The sequence below is a fragment of the Podarcis erhardii genome (genome assembly GCF_964252035.2).
Source record: "Podarcis erhardii genome assembly, chromosome: 5".
NCBI classification, from domain to species: Eukaryota; Metazoa; Chordata; class Lepidosauria; order Squamata; family Lacertidae; genus Podarcis; species Podarcis erhardii.
In genome coordinates, this window is record NC_138509.1 from 101629252 (window position 1) to 101646024 (window position 16773).

At 56.6% G+C, this 16773-nt stretch overlaps 1 protein-coding gene across 8 annotated transcripts; it reads right to left on the reverse strand.

Annotated features, from left to right (window-relative positions):
- Positions 1 to 5735: 5735 nt before the first annotated feature.
- Positions 5736 to 15670, reverse strand: LOC309342939 (very long-chain specific acyl-CoA dehydrogenase, mitochondrial-like). 8 transcript variants are annotated; one of them, XM_081863926.1, is made up of 20 exons: positions 15579 to 15647; positions 14983 to 15058; positions 14469 to 14532; positions 14071 to 14143; positions 13909 to 13973; positions 13265 to 13399; positions 12854 to 12998; positions 12463 to 12592; positions 12251 to 12376; positions 11827 to 12025; positions 11637 to 11741; positions 11414 to 11500; positions 10804 to 10866; positions 10583 to 10684; positions 9258 to 9355; positions 8790 to 8862; positions 7208 to 7280; positions 6761 to 6833; positions 6522 to 6597; positions 5736 to 5940 (listed from the first exon to the last, which is right to left on the reverse strand). In XM_081863926.1, the coding sequence occupies exons 2-20, from the start codon at positions 15051 to 15053 to the stop codon at positions 5803 to 5805; spliced, it is 1896 nt and encodes a 631-aa protein (XP_081720052.1). In that variant the 5' UTR covers positions 15054 to 15058; positions 15579 to 15647; the 3' UTR covers positions 5736 to 5802. The 8 variants fall into 8 exon arrangements, 5 of the variants coding, with proteins under 5 accessions (XP_081720052.1, XP_081720051.1, XP_081720053.1 ...); XM_081863925.1 differs by having other exon boundaries at positions 14983 to 15061; positions 15579 to 15642; XR_014157037.1 differs by lacking the exon at positions 15579 to 15647 and having other exon boundaries at positions 6294 to 6597; positions 14983 to 15095.
- Positions 15671 to 16773: the final 1103 nt, after the last annotated feature.

The following is a 16773-nucleotide window of genomic DNA, read 5'->3' on the forward strand; positions in this document are numbered from 1 at the left end:
AGAGAATGGATAAGGGTATTGCTGGATAAGAGTTTAAGGGTTTTTGTATTTTTGTACTGGAGCATGGCCCACGAGCCAGCCTGTTTTACTCTCTGCTTGCCCTGGCTCGGGAACGGCCCCTGAGCTCTACCTGCTCCAACCAGACAGGAAGCAAGTTGCCCTAAGACATGGCCGTAGCCAGAACCTATTTGGGGAGGCAGGCTTTGTTAGCAGGGAAGAACCGAGTTATCGGCAATGCTATTGGTCAGTTAGTTAAGTATTTTTATTTATTTACGTGATTTAGGGGGGCAGCTGCCCCCCTGCACCCCCCGGCAATGCCAGTGCCCTAAAAAGAGCTTCCTGGATCAGGCCAATGGCCCATCTCGTCCAGCATCTTGTTTGCACAGTGGATGAACAGATGCCCCAAAGGGAAACCTGCAAGCCCAAGAGCCCTTTCTCCTCCTGCAGCTTCCAGCAACTGGGATTCAGAAGCGCTGCTGACTCTGACGGTGGAGGCTGAGCAGAGCCAGGCTGGCCAGCAGCTATGGAGAGCCATCTCCTCCTGTCCAAGTTGGGTGGCCACCACTGCCTCATGTGGGAGTGACTTCCCTAGTCTAACTAGGTGTTGAGTGAAGGAGCCCTTCCCAACCGGGGGCGGATTAATACCTCTCCAAGGCAGCCTTGCCCCAGAACAGCAACCTGAGCCTCTGAAGGGCAGAGTCTGCATTGCGGGCACAGAGGGCTCCCTGTGGCTTTGGAGTCCATCCACCCTGATATCTCTCTCTCTCTCTCTCTCTCTCTCTCTCTCTCTCTTTCTCTCTCATACACACACACACACACACACACACACACACAATCCAGATCACATCCATGCCACACAGTTAAAGCCCATGACCTCCCCCTAAGAATCCTGGGCTCCGTAGTTTGTTAAGGGTACTGGGCATTGCAGCCCTCTGTGGGGGGTAAAGGAGGGTTCCAGGATTCTTTGGGGAAGTGCTGTCAATGCGCATTAAATGTCTGTTGTGGGTGTGACTCCTGTTGCCTTCCTGAGAGCAGCACAAGTCCAAAGCAAAAGGGATGTCCTTGCTTCCATTGACCTGGATGTTCACCCCTTGCACAATTCAGCCAGAGCACAAGGAGAGCCTGGGGCTCCTGCTGTGGGATCTGACCCAAGTGGGCCCATTTGGACCAGCATCCTTTCCCCACAGTGGCCAGGCAGCTCCCACCCAGCCATAGGAGCCAACTTCAGCCCCCCCCAAAAAAAATATCTGAGGGGCTGGGGCCCACAAAGTTGGTGGGCATTGTCCTTCATATGCTGTGTGCGTGCCACATCTTGTGACTGATTATGTGGGGTGGGGCTTAGCTGGGCCACCCCAATATTTTATTCACATTGGCACCCCCCCCCCCCGCTGTGGCTTCATACCCCTTCCCAGGACTGGGAGGGGGGCTGCCGGCCAGCCCAGGCCAGGTCTTTCCTCTTGCAAGGTCCGGACAGGCACCTGACACAGTCAAGGCAATGTGTCACCTGCCAATTAGCTCAGAGTCATTAGCATTTTGAGCAGAGCACATTCTTTGTTTTTATATATTTATATATTGCAGCAGCAACCAGCCCCAAGAGTTGAATAACATCCATATAATCCGCTGCGGTGTCCTTGAGTAAGAGGCCGCAGGAGTGGGAAGAGGAACAGGTGAGTCCTCTTCCTCCAACCCTCATTCTTCGCAGGCTCAGATCGTCACCTGATCCCATCACCTGGCAGGAGTCAGCTAGCTGGACAGGTGTCTCCATCCCCACCTCCAGCCCAGATGCCTTCCGGTCCTTCTCTCCCTTGCAGCTGTGCACAAGTTTGGCTCTTCCTTCCCCTTTTCTGCTTTTCGTGAAGATACACGTCGTCTTGGATGGCTTTGGGGCAGGAAGGAGGTTCAGGATGCAATCCTCAAGTGGGTGGGGGAACCCCAAGGCCTTTCATCCGTCTCATCCAATGACCAGCTTAGGCTCTCCCCACCCCGGTGAGGGGGGGGCTTTCTCCTTCCTCCACACTTTCCCTGTTTTTATTCCTTAAATCATTTTCCTCCCATTGGGAAGGAAGGGAAGGAAAGGTGTGGGGTCATTTCCCTGGCCCACCCACTTTTGCCGTCCTTCTAATGTCAGAGTTCTAATATCAGCAGGACAAGAGTCGTGGAAGACATCAGGGAAGCAGGGCAGGGGTTCAAAAGAAGTGGGGGATACCAGGCTTACCAGTAGTGCATGTGAAAAGGATCCAGGGGTCTTGGTGGACCACAAGCTTCACAGAGCTGCATCAACAGAAGTCAAGTGTCCAGATCAGGGTGAAGTCAGAGTCCCTCTCTCTTCTGTCTTGGTCAGACCACACCTGGAATACGGTGTCCAATTCTGGGCACACAATTTAAGAAGGATGTTGATAAGCTGGAACGTGTGCAGAGGAGGGCGACCAAGATGATCAAGGGTCTTATGAAGCCGTACGAAGAATGGTTGAAGGAGCTGGGCATGTTTAGCCTGGAAAAGAGGAGACTGAGAGGAGATATGAGAGCCATCTTCAAATATCTCAAGGGCTGTCACAGGGAAGAGGGAGCAAGCTTGTTTTCTTTTTTCTAAATTTCATTTTCATAATTATACAATTAAAACAATAAACCAAATACAAAACACACATTTAGTTTTGACTTCCCTCCACCCCTTATTTTCATTTCCACTACATATTCTAATTGTTCCCAATATTTCCACTTTGTTTTATAGCCTAATAATTGTTACTGCTGAATTTACTCTATTACTGTTAACTTTTTAATATGCTTACAGTAATTTTGCAGATAAACTACAAAGCATTTTCAATCTTCTTGAAAGATTTTTCCATCTTTTAAATATTTTTCCATTCTTCCTTTGTTGGTATTGTGCCTCCTTTCCAATTCTGAGCATATATACCATTTGGGCTGCTGTAGTTGCATACATAAGAGATATTTCTGATCCTTTAATACACTTACATCTATTATGCCTAAAAGAAAGCTTTTCTTTTAACAAATAATTTCTAAAAACTTTTTTGCAGCTTGTTATATATAGTATCTTTTTGCATGTCCAGGAGCAAGCTTGTTTTCTCCTGCTCCGGAGTGCAGGACTCAAACCAATGGCTTCAGTTTACAAGAAAGGAGAATCCGACTCAATGGGAAGAACTTTCTGGTGGCAAGAGCTGTCGACTGTGGAACAGGACTCCATTGTACTCTCTCCTTCTTGGGAGGATTTTAAGCAGTGGTTGGGAGGTCATTTGGCATGGATGCTTTACTTGAAATTCCTGCATTGAGGGGGGTTAAACTAGACGACTCTTGGAATCCCTTCTAACTCAACCATCTAGGATTCTATGAAAATGAGATCTCCCTCTCAAGGCAGAGGCTCTTTCTCTGCCCCCTGGAGAGGAAGGGAAGAATGCTTCCGTGGAATTGCTGGGTGATAATTTTATTGTATAAGTAAATACATCCAATAACTAGAAGGCATGTTTCAAGGGGAGTACGTCGTATTTGGTCAAAACTCGATGCAGGACAAAAATAGAAAACACAACGTCCCATTTTAATGTCTTAATGGAAGTTTATTTTAATTCGCAACAACGTGGAAACAGGCAGATAAAAGTGTTGGGAAAATTAATGGCCATCCGTTGTGACAACCATTCATGACATTCCAAGGAGCACATCAGAGCCACCGGAGTCCCAGGGACAGGAAGTGACAAATGCATTTCTGGAATCAGAATCAGCCCCAACTCCTCAGCTGCAGAAGATGAATGGTGGCTCATGGCACACTTGGCTGAATGATCAACTCCTAGGTGTCCTACTTTATGGAGGACAGTCCTCACTTGGAAGGCCTGTCCTGGTCCGGTGGAAAGGCAAGGAAGAGGAAGAGGAGAGAGGAGAGAGCTATACTACCTTTGCATCTATACATGTACAATGTAGATATTATTATTATTATTATTATTATTATTATTATTATTATTATTATTATTATTATCCCACCCTCTCTGGCCAGAACCAGGCTCAGGCTGGCTAACATCAAAATATATAATACATTAAGACATCAAATTACAGATATACTGTAAATTGCCCTGTGATCCTCGGGTGAAGGCAGTATAGAAACTTACTAAACAAAAAAAGAGTAATAATGCTGTAGAATGTGTAAATTGTAGATAAATGTGTCCTTTGGGGGGGGGACTTTTCATGCTGCTCCTCAAGCCCATCAGGTCCCTTCAAAATGCTTGCAAGGGAGCCGGTGGCTCAACCTCAGGTGAGATGGGACCGGACGTCCTTTGTGGTTTGTGGGCCTTTGTCATCCTACATAAAAGCCAAGGTGACCAATATTGTTCTCTGCCTTGGATGAAGGCTTTTGTGGTGCTGGCAAGTACCAGACCCAAGATGCTTTACCTTCTTGTCTTGCAGTGGAATTTCCCTTGACTGTGTGTGGCAAACGCCCCCTCCCCCCGCCCCGGGCAGCTGTCTTCCTTCCGCTCGGCTGCCGAGGGGGAATCTCCTTCCGGCTGCACATTCCAGGACAGGCCTGTGCAACTGTCCAAGGGGCAGGCAAAGGACAGAGGAGCCACAGGTCATTTGCGCTGATGCCAAACGCCTCGTGGCATCAAAGCCCCCCCCCCCCCGCTGCCTGAAGATCCCTACTGGCTTGTGGTTCAACAAGCAAATCTGCTCCTCGCCCCTTGGGGTCCAGGACACTCAGCAAGAGCACCAGGCAGGATGAGGCCTCCAGTTCCACAGACCCTTTAGGAGGAATGTGACATTTGGAGACCTCAGGGGCTGAAGAGGATCCCCTTGAGTAAGACGGAGGGGGGGGCATACATCAGGGATTTCCCGGACAAGTCCAGTTTTGGGGGGCCAGCACCTCCATCTGGGAAGATTTTTGCATTTTGGATTAAATGTCCAGGTTTTGGAGGTTTTTCTTTTTCTTTTTGCTTCTTTCACTATTTTTTAATGCACTGTGTCCCAGAACAGGGAGCAGGCATCGAGTGGCCTGGAGCGGCCTGGCAGGGGCCATGCCAGGCCCCTTGCCGGTCTCCCCAGTCGCCTGGCCTTGCCTGACCTTCTCAGGGCCGCTCAGCCTCCCATTGTGAGCAGGAGGCCAAGGACAGCAAAGGGAAGAAGGGGAGGGAAGAAGGGGGGAGCAGGCGGGCGAGGGAGGGGGCGAGCGAGGGAGTTGTGGGGGGGTCTGCATTTTTGATCCCCAGAATATGGCAGCCCTAGAGTAAGATCACTGTGCAGCCTCACTTGACTCCCAATAAGTCACCCCCTGCCCTAGAGCGAGGAACTGGGGCAGGCAAGAGGGGTCTCCATCACTTCTCAGGGCAGCAAAGAAGATTTACAGCAGATGCATGAAAACGGACGCAGCCAATAAACACCAGAAAGGCCGACTGAAGCAAGGTGGGCCAATGAGGCCGCCCTGCGGAGAATGCTCCAGACTTAAAGTTCTGGGCTGCCCTTTGTTGGAGGTTTTAAGCAGAGGCTGAATGGCCGTCTTAGAATCCTAGAACTGTAGAGTTTGAAGGGACCCCAAGGGTCATCCAGCCCAACCCCCGGCAATGTAGGGATTTCAACTGAAGCATCCCAGGCGGGTGGCCATCCAGCCTCTGCTGAAGATGTCAGGAGTGCTTGTCCAAAGCGGGAGAGGAGGGGAGCCAGCCAGACCCCAGAGCTAGGTGCACCAGAAGCTGCCTGTGCCAGACCAGGGCAGACCACCAGAGCAGCAGGGAAACGGAGGCAGCTGGCTTTAAATCAGCTTTAATAGAGGCCAAGCTCCTTCCAGTCCCTGACGGAAAGCCCCCCAGGATCTCAGAAGCCGAGCGGGTGAGCAGCTACAACACCTCCATTCTTCACCAGGGCATCAGAGATCAGCTTCATGCTGGCAAAGGACTCCTCCCAGGCCAGTGAATTGGCTTCCCGCAGAGCCTGGCGGACGCGCTGGAAGGCCTGCGGGACACAGGAGGAGCGTCACCCACCCACGCGGGAGACCCGTCACGGCCACCCGACACAGAGCAGCAGCAGCTACAGGCTCCCAGGGCATTGCCAGGCCCACAGGGAAAAGCTGGCAAGGGAGGGAAGCTCGGGGTCCTTCCAGGGCACAGCTGCCCAGCCTGGGCAAGAGCTGGCACGGGGCTGGCACCCTGTGAGCCACCTTGTTCTTGGCCCCGGGGGAGACCCATCACCAGTGAGGCTTCCTCCAGGCCGGCGTAAGCTTCAAAGAGCCACAGCCAGGTGCTCTGGCCAGAGGCCCACATAACTCCCTGCAATTATGGCTAATTGAGGAGAGAAGCATTTCACACCTGGTTACATCCTGCAAGGCTCAGCTCCCGCCTGAGGACTGGGAGGAGGAGGAGGAGGAAGAATGGATCACCCGGCAGGAAACGGGGGCTGGGGGAGGGGCTGCCAGGGGGAGAAGCTCCGTGGGGCCAAGGCAGAGCCAAGGGGAGAGAGGGGCCCAGAGGGAGGACATGGCTGAGCCCAAGCCGAGGAAGGGGCTACGGGGGTCCTCCTCCCACCCCACCCCTTGCCTCATGGCACCACGTCCGACACAAGAGCTCCTCGTGCTGCGCTGCCGGCTGCTTCAGCAAAAGAGAGCGGCTGGCCCTGCAGGAAGAAAGAGGGAGCGAGGGAAGGCCAGAGCCCACAGGAGGGGAGCCCAGAGCCCGACACAGGCCCCCCCCCCCAGGGGTCAGGCCCCTAAGCTTGCAGAGCCAGGGGGCAAACCGTGGGCCCCTTTGCTCTCGCCCTGCAAAGGCAGACTCCCTACCTGGAGAGAGCCACAGCCATGGCGTAGATGTCGATGGCAGAGTCTGCCACACGCTTCAGGTGGAACTGCTGGTCTGATGGAGGAATTGGGGGAGAGGAGGCGTCAGGCAAGATTTGGGGCAGCTGGCCTGGCTTCTGCTTCTCACTCCAGAAATTGCTAAGGAGATGAGTTTGCTTTTGCAGGCAGACTTGGATTATCCCCCTCCCTCGACCCCATAACACAGCAGACACTGGACCTGCCCCACTGTGTGGCCCCCCAAGAGCCCTTCCCAAGAACACCCACAGAAAGTTGTGGGGCCTGACAAGAGGCCTCCATGCCCCACCTCAGAAAGTCAGGCTGGGGTCTCTCCCCTGCCTGGTCAGGCCCTGCTCCCCATGGCTCCTGATCCAGGGAGGGGCTCGAGGTGCAAAGCAGGGCCTGCTTTTTGTTGGGGGGCAGGGGGGGTACCTGCCACTGCAGCTCCGTATTTCAGCAGCAGACTCTCAACCGCTTCACCAAACAGATCAATGGCCTTGGTGACCTGGACGGAGGAAGGGCAAAGGGCAGGGCTAGCCTGGCATGCCCACACCCCTCCGCCCCCCAGCATGAAAATAGTTGTGATGGGGCCAGCAGCTCTTCCTTTACAGGCCCCTCCCACAGCCTGTTTCTCCATCAGCCGCTCTTTGCATATTTACAGTACCTACAGGCGCAGAGATGGCATCTCGGAAAGACCAGGCGGAAGAACCAGATGGAAAGTGATGCTCCTGAGGGTCAGGAGCCTCAGCCCCCCCCCCCCCCCGGGGGACAACATCCACCTCTCAGGCAGCCGGCACTTCAGGACCCTCTGGAGTGAGAGGAGCTGGCCCTTCCAGGCACCACCTGGGAACAAGTGTCGAGGGGGCTCTGGCACCCTGCTCTGGAAGAACACCCCATGCAGACACCAACGTAGGACAGGGGTGGGGAATCTTCAATCCATGGGCCCACTTCATCCTGCCAAGGGGTCTCATTTGACCCACATTTCTCTCAAGCCAGGCCTACCTGCCCATCAGCTGATGTCACCGGGAACATCAGCTGTGTTGTGAGGACAGGAAACTGGATCACGCAGCCAAGGCAACAGGATTCAATTCCTGCTCATCAGCTGATAAGGTAAAGGTAAAGGGACCCCTGACCGTTAGGTCCAGTTGTGACCAACTCTGGGGTTGCGGCGCTCATCTCACTTTATTGACCGAGGGAGCCGGCATACAGCTTCTGGGTCATGTGGCCAGCATGAGTAAGCCGCTTCTGGCGAACCAGAGCAGCGCACAGAAACGCCGTTTACCTTCCTGCCGGAGCGGTACCTATTTATCTACTTGCACTTTGACGTGCTTTCGAACTACTAGGTTGGCAGGAGCAGGGACCGAGCAACGGGAGCTCACCCCATTGCGGGAATTTGAACTGCCGACCTTCTGATTGGCAAGTCCTAGGCTCTGTGGTTTAACCCACAGCGCCACCCGCGTCCCTATCAGCTGATAGGCAGGAGTTAAAACCCTTTGCAAAAGCACTCTCTGAAGCAGCGCTGTCCTTCTTAAACAATCAGGGGCAGAAGCAGGAAGAGCAGCCTGTATCTTACAGGCTTCGTTCTGCTATCTGCCACATAGACCCCCACCATCACCATCACATCCCTGTCCACTTAGAGGAAGTGCCCAAAGCTGTTCCAAAGAGTGCTTTTGCAAAGAGCTTTAAGGCAGCCCCAACCACATGTCAAATCTGGCCCTTGAGGCTGATCCAGATCCTGTGGGCCATTGAGCCAAAAAGCTTACCCGCCTTGGGGTGTCCTCTTCACTGGCACAATGGAAAGAGGAGCTAAAGTTGCAACAGCATCTCAGGATAGGCTCAAATGCTTGATGCTTTTGAGGGGAGCAGTTTTTGCTGGCAATGTAACAAGTGTCTACACACAAAGATTATTTGTGTACATAGCTCTGTACCTCTCCAAGGTTTGCTTCCTTGCCAGCACATGGCTCCAATCACAGCTGTGCTCCAAACCCCTTTTTATCCCACCATGATGTCTCACCAGAGTCGCGCAGTCCTCCAGGTCTGGGTGAACATCGCCCTGCAGAGAGAGGCCACTGGGAAGCCCAACTTTCCTGCAGTGGAAGGAGACAGGAAAGGAGATGTGCAGAACTTGGAACAGAACTGTCAGTTGGACAGTCAAGATAGAAATCAGAAGGATGATGGAGAGCAAACCAGGGAGTCTGTGGGCTGTCACTCCTGGCTGTTGCATCAGACCAGAGGGTAAAAAACGGTAAAAGCTCCAGTCTGTTTATCTACTTGCACTTCATGCTTTTGAACTGCTAGGTTGGCAGGAGCTGGGACTAAGCAACAGGAGCTCATGCCGTTGTGTGGATTCAAACCACCGACCTTCCAATTGGCAAGCCCAAGAGGCTCTGTGGTTTAGACCACAGTTCCACCCACTCCCCCTCAGACCAGAGGAACACCCCAGGCTCACAGCCCCCCAAATAGCCCCAGACATGCTCCTCACCGCTTGGCTCTCATGACGATCTCCTTGCAGAGGGCTTCCACCTTCCCCACCGGATTGGAGAGGGACTTCTGCAGGCGCTGCAGCTCCTCTCCAGCATGCTATGGGGAGAAAGAGTCGCCCTGCTCAAAGGAGGTTCAGCCCCAAGGCTGTTTCTGCAAAAGAGATGGGAGTGGGGCACCCCACCCCATCCCTCCGGTTTCCCCCAGAGTCTTGGGTCAACCTGGAGCAGAGCAGAGGGCAGCTCCAGCCCATGAACTGGGGAACTTCCTCTAAGGTTCCTGCCCGCAAAGGACCCACGGACAAGCCATGGAAGAAGGGGCAGCCCAGCAAGGGAGGGTTGCCAGAGAGATTCTGGCCTGACTCAGGGAGAAAGCTCTGCCATGAACTCCTTTGGGCTTCTCAGCCTCCACTAGAAAACAAAACTAATGGCAGCCGACCTCATGGGGTTGGTGTGCCATCTAACAGGCTGAATATGGTGCTGGCAAAAGGACAACTGTCCAGGACATCTGCCTGGGCTCCTGGTTCACTCCTGGGGGGCCTCTGACTGCTTTCTCCCAGTCTCCACAGGGTGGGAGCCACCAGCAGCAGGCAGGCAGAAGACCCTGGCTCAGGGGGCAGAGCACCCCCTTTGCTCTGAAAGTCCCGGGTTCCATCCGCCATGGCAGCATTTCCAGGTATGGTTGGGAGTGTCCCCTGCCTCGGATCCTGGCGAGCCACTGCTGCCAGTCAGTGTAAGGTAAAGGGACCCCTGCCCATTAGGTCCAGTCATGACCGACTCTGGGGTTGCGGCGCTCATCTCGCTTTACTGGCCGAGGGAGCCGGTGTACAGCTTCCGGGTCATGTGGCCAGCATGACTAAGCTGCTGCTGGCGAACCAGAGCCGCGCACAGAAACGCCGTTTACCTTCCCACCGGAGCAGTACCTATTGATCTACTTGCATTTTGACGTGCTTTCAAACTGCTAGGTTGGCAGGAGCAGGGACCGAGCAACGGGAGCTCACCCCGTCGCGGGGATTCAAACGCCGACCTTCTGATTGGCAAGTCCTAGGCTCAGTGGTTTAACCCACAGCACCACCCGCGTCCCTGCCAGTCAGTGTAGGAAGTGCTAATCTAGATGGACCCCAGGAAGGCAGCTTCTTGTGCTCCAAGTGCCATCTAGTGGTGGGTCTTGAGGGCTTTGATTGATGTTTGTGGCAGCCAAGGAGAGGCTGAGTGAATTCTGAGAAGGCCAAGGAGATGTCAAGGCAGGTGGGCCAGAAGGCAGGGCAGCCTTCCTGCGCAGAGCCAGTGGGAGGGCAGCCCTGGTCAAAGGCCGGGGGGGGCTCACCTTCATGCCCCCCAGCGCCACAAACAGACGGAGGATGTCGTTGGTGCCCTCAAAGATGCGGAAGATCCTCACGTCTCGCAGGACTTTCTCCACTCCTGTCTCCTGGCCAAAGGAAGCAATGTCACCTCCACTGGCCTGAGGCTCTTGCCCAGTTGGGGCCAACAGGAGCCGCCCCACAAGCCCCCCACCCCGCCCTCTGCAACCCAGGCAGGAGCACTGACCTTCATGTAGCCCATCCCGCCCAGGATCTGGATGGCTTCATCGGTCACTGTCCAGGCTGCCTCCTGGGGACAGAAACAGCCCAAGGCAGCAAGGGCAGCCTCAGCTGATCTGGGGCCACCACCCCAAAGGCCTTGCTGGCCAGACTGGTGCCCCCTCTGGGGCCGGAAGCAGGAGGCCAGCAGGGAACGGGTCAGGAGGATGCAGCCCTTCCAACAGGCCAGGGAAGGGGCAAGCAAAGGCGACAGGCCAGGAATTGAGAGTCAAGGAGTGCCTCCTCAAGCGCTCAAGAGGGTCCCCCAGCCCCCCCCCTCGTGCCCCACCCCCTACGAGGCCAATCTGTTTCTGCCTAGCAGACGGGGTGGGCTGAGGGATGGAGATTTGGGAGAGCCGGCCTGGCTTCCTTGGGGAGACATGTCACCCACCAACCCCCCCCCCCCAGTGGCGAAGCTGCATCCTCCGCTACGGGGTGGAGAGCAGGCAGGGGCGTGGTGCGCATCCCGGGGGGGGCACCATGAGGGCACCCTACTGGAATAGTGGTGCCCCCGGGGGTGGTCCTCTCCCTCCGCACTCCCATTCCTCCACCAGTGGACCCCCCCCCCATCCACTCACTGAGGCGAAGATCTTGCTGATGGCGGCCTCCAGGCGGTAGTCGGGCACCTTCATGTCCATGTTGGCACTCAGCACGTAAGCCATGGCCTGGAAGGGGCGGGCAAAGGCACCGCTGGGCACGCGGCGGTGCAAGGGCTCCCAGGAATCCCCCCAAGGCGCAGCCGCCTCTTCCCGCCCCCCAGAGCCTGTCCTCAGGCGCCGGCCCCGACGCCTCCCGGCTCACCTCCGTCACGTAGAGCAGCATCGCCATGCGCGCCAGCTTCTCCTGGATGGTGCCAAAGTGGCTCAGGGCGCTCCCGAACTGGCGCCGGTTGGCCGCGTGCTCCACCTGCGGGCGGGTCAGGGCCGGGCCTCAGCGCGGGCGCGGGCGGCTCCCTCCCTCGCTCCGGCCCCCCGACGGCAGCCCCGCTCACCGCCTTGCGGAGGACGCCGCGCATGGTGCCGGCCAGCGCCGACGCCATCCCGAAGCGGCCGTTGTTGAGGATGTGCATGGCCACCTGGAAGCCGCGCCCCAGGCCGCCCAGCAGGTTCTCCGCCGGCACCTGCACGCCCTCGAAGTGCACCTCGGCCGTGTTGGAGCACTTGATGCCCATCTTCTGCTCCGGGGGGCCGCTGAGAGGGAGAGCGGGGCTCAGGACTCGGAGGCGCAGGGCGGCGCGGCGCGTTCGGCTCCCCCCCCCCCCCGTCCCCGCGCAGCCGACGGCGCAACCAGCCGCGTCCCTTTAGGCTCCAACACGACCCAGGGGCGAGGGAGGCGCACTCTGCCCGCGTCCCGAGGCTGTTCCCTCCTCGTGGTCCAGGCATCTCCCTGTGCTCCTCTCCCCCCGCGGGGCTCACCTGGTGACGCCCTTGAAGGCCCTCTCGACGATGAAGGCCGAGATCTTGTCCTTCTCCTCGCCCGTCGTCACGTCCTTGACGCGCGTCTTGGCGAAGACCGTGAAGATCTCGGCGGTGCCGCCGTTGCTGGAACCGGGAGGAGTCAGCGAGGGCGCGGGGAAGCCCGCCGGGCCACGGGGGGGGGGTCGTCCTGATCCGGATCTGTCCCTCACCTGATCCAGATCTTGCCCCCATTGAGGGTGTAATAGCGCTCGCAGGGACTGAGCTCCGCCGTCGTCTGGATGGAGGCGGCGTCCGACCCGCTCGACGGCTCCGTCAGGCAGAAGGCCGCGTGAACCTCGCCTGGCGCAGGGAGAGACGAGCCGCTCATTCGACGGGGCGCCCCGGCCGGCGGGCTCCCGGGACTCTCAGAGGCAGCCAGCGCCCCTCCGAGGTTGGGCGCCGCCGTCCCCGGGCCTCTGGACGACGGCTAGGCTGGCCTCTCACCCCTGCGGCTGCTTGGAAGGAGACCCGCCCGCGTCCCCTGCCTGGTTTGGGCTTCCGACGGCGCTGCTGCCCTCGCCGTCCCGGCAGGTCTCATTTCGGGGAGGGGGGTTGTCTTACCAGTTGCCAACTTGGGCAGGTATTTCTCCTTCTGGCTTTTTGTGCCAAAGAGCAGGATCCCCTTGAAGCCGATGGACTGGTGGGCACCCAGGGCGATGCCCACCCCGAGGTCATGCATCCCGACCACCTCCACCATGCGGGCATACTGGGGGGTGAATTGCTCTGAGGTTGGCATCACGCGGGGCAGGCAGCCATTGATTCACCCAGCCCCACAAGGCAAAGATGGAGGAGGGGTCTCCCCAGGGAGATGAGTTCCCCTTGGCCCATCACACCTGGAGCATCAGTGCCACCCACACATGCTCCCACATCTCTGCATGGGCAGGGGCTGCACAAATGGGGAATTCTGGCCCCTTCTCTGCCTCCTCCTCCTCCCCAGAGTCCCACTGGACCCCCCCCATCAGTCCCTCTCACCTGCGTGTTGGTGAGCCCGATGCCCCCCAGCTCCTCGGGCACCTGGAGGCCAAAGCAGCCCATGTCCTTGAGGCCAGCCAGGGTCTCCTCCTGGATGCTCTCCAGTTCCTCGTTGGCAGCTGGGTCGTTCACTTCCTGCCCACAGTTTGGAAAGAACACAGCAAAGGACATAGACCCTCCCCTAAGGCCACTTTCCTGTGGCAGGGAGTTCCAGGGAAGATTTGGCCTAAAGCAAGAGGCCTCCTTCTAGGACTGGTTTGCCAAAAAGAAAAAGGGGAAGAGAGAGAGTTGTCTTCTGATCCGAAGGGTCTTTCCAACTTAATAGCTGTGGATACATTTGGAGTCAAGGATCTAAGGGGCAAATCACTCAACACCCAAGACGGACGAATTAGGTATTGTTTTTAAAAGAATTTCAAAAGTGAAATCTGAAAAGGTGAGAAATGATACTTTTGCCAGATTTTGCATGTCTGAGCAATGTTTTTCCAGCTTTATACGCTTCCCTCCAGGGTTCCAGGGCAGGTGCCCAGATGTGCCCTCTCAGATGCCCACCCAATCTTGCTACGCACAGCTGCCCAGGGCACCCAAAGACGGACGCTGGCTTAACTTGGCAAAATGGAACCTCCGGCCTCCTCACCCTCACTCACCTCAAAGAAGCGGGTGCAGGGATCCACCATGGCCTGCAGGGACTGCGCTTGCTCCGGGGAGAGAACTGGAGGGTCAGAAAGGCTGGTGGGTCAGCAGGAGGATCAAACCCCTCACCCCACCCCTCAGAGACCCCCGCTGGCTGAGGGGCTCCCGCTGCCTACCTGAAGGGAAGGGGAAGACATTCTCGGGGGCCAGGTGCCCGTTGAATATGTTTGTGACAAAGGATGTTGATTCCTGAAAGAAAAGGCGATGCTTCCTGTTGGGGGGGGGGGCTGGCGGTGGCACAACACAGCTCATGCCCAGGCAGCTTCCAGTGGGTGCAGGACCCCTCCCCTCTCCCTCCATCTTGCGGAGGGGATGCTTTTTCATCTCAGTGGTCCCCTTCTGAGCTTCAAGGCCGCCTTGAACCCGCTTCCCACCTCCTGCCAAAGCACCTGCCCCCGCTGTTTGCCCAGCGTGCCTTCTCTCAGGGTGGGGGCAGCCAAAAGGAGTCCCAGGCAGCCTCACGCAGGGCGGGGGCAACGCAAAGCAGGGCTGAGTGACAACAGCCCCCATTCACCTTGTTGGCATGGCTGGAATAGCTCAGTTTCTGGTCAGGCACAACATAGGAGGGAGGCAGCAGCCTGGAAGAGGAAGGGCAGGAAACATGGGGGGCAGGAAATCACTGAGGACACCCCCCCCGCAAGCCTGTGTGGTAGGCAGCCCCTGCCCCCCATGAAGCCAATGAGATGCAGCAGCCAGCTCAGACCTCTTGACCCACTGAACCTCTCAGGTAGACTGAGGCACAACAATAGACTTGAGTAGCTCCTGCCAAGGTGAGGAGAGTGAGCTAGCTAAGCCTGGCAGGACAGCGGACTCTATGGCATTAACCCCTTCATGCATTCATCAGACTCAAGCATGATGGTTATAGGAGGCTGGTCATCCCATAATACACTCTGTGGTGCCCTGCCAAGACCAGCAGCTCCTGTGCCAGGTCCCTCCCCCACAGCACATGGCCCAGAGCCCCCCTCCACCTCCACCATCCTGCAGTGACTTCTGCCCCCCTGCCTTTGTTTCTGCTGTGCCAGGCATACCTGAGGCTGGATTTGGCCCACAGCTGTCTCCACCACTTGAGCCCCATTCCTCGCTGGATCAGGCGCAACATCCTCTCTGCTTGGGGAGGTGGTCTGAGGTCAGTGGCGCAGAGCACCTGCTTGGTATGCAGAAGGTTCTGTGCTCAGTCCCTGGCAGCATCTCCAGGGGCGGCTGGGAAAGTCCCCTGCCTAAAATCTTGGGGCACCATTGCTGCCAGTCAGTGAAGACAACATGGAGCTAGCTGGACCCAGTGGTCTGCACTGGTAGTTTCCTGTGCCCCTGGGGAAAGCAGAAGGGGGGCACATATATGGCTGGCCCCGACTCCTGCCCCCTTCTGTGCAGCCCCTCTCACCCCCTGCCAGGCAAGGGGGAGGTTATTATTTCCTTGCTGGGTTTGGTCTCTGGCACCCACTAGGCTGGACATGGAGGGAGGGGTGGCCCTGCCTTGATGCTTGCCACCCAGCACCCACCCCTGGGGGGCCTGGCCTCTTCCCCATGGGGAGCCGCTCAGTCTAGCTGTGGTGGGTAACAGCTCAGGACAGAAGTTTCCTCCAGGAAGAGGCAAGTTGAGCAAGAAGCAAGTAGCCCAACTTACCTACAAAATGCAGCAGCAGCAGCAGCAGGAGGAGGAGGAGGAGGAAAGCCCTAACTGGGGAGCCATGCTGTGCTCCTACTGTGTGACACCACCGTTTCCAGGGTAATGTCACAGAGCTCTGTGATGTCATCTCAATAATAATAATAATAATAATAATAATAATAATAATAATAATAATAATAATAATAATAATTTATTATTTATACTCTGCCCATCTGGCTGAGTTTCCCCAGCCACACTGGGTGGCTCCCAACAGAAGTAAAAGCACAATAAAACACCAGACATTAAAAACTTCCCTAAACATCTGCCTTCAGATGTCCTTTAAAAATAGGATAGCTGCTTATTTCCTTGACATCTGATGGGAGGGCGTTCCACAGGGTGGGCACCACCACCAAGAAGGCCCTCTTGTCCTGTTAAGGCCCCACCCACCCTTTTGGCACTGGGGCCTGCCAATTCCTAAGAGGAAATATTCCCTGCAAACCAGCATGGGGGTGGACTAGATGATCCTTGGGGGTCCCTTCCAACTCTACAGACCCAGTGATTCTGTGACTCCATGAAGTGTCCCAGGAGCTGCACCCAGAGGCACAGAGGGTCATGGTCAAGGCACCCTACCCTGCCACCAGGAGGCTCCCAGGTGGACTTGGGTCTCTGCTACAATCTCAGCGGAGCCTTTGAGAAAGCCACTCTCTTGCCCCCGGCCACAGATGCACCCCCCCCCCACTTAGACACGGTGTACATGCTCTTTCCCTCGGTTATCAAGGGCTGCTTCCACTTACGGTGGGGCGGGGCGGGCTTTGCACATGCTCAGAGGCTTTCTTAGTAGGGCTGGGTGACTTCATTATGACTTTAATAGTGAAAATCTCCAAATGATTATTTTGACGTGTTGGATGCTGCTGGGGGCGGAGCATCTTGCTGCCAAAGAGGAGAGTGGGATGCCCTCTGCCCCACCCCCACCCGCTGGGGCTCCCCACTCCGCACCCACCAGGACGGCAGGCGGCCTGTTTTGGCCAGGCGTGCTGTGAGGAGGCCGGCAGGGGGCAGAGGTCTTCAAGTCTTGCGCTGGGCTGAGCTGGGTGGCAGCTGGTTGAGAGGGATCCCTGGGAGGGGCTGGTCTCCCCAGCCCCGTCAGGAGGGAGCTGGCTGGGGGCAGGGCTCTGCCATGGCTGCTGCAGGGCCTCCTGGGATGCCTCAAAGA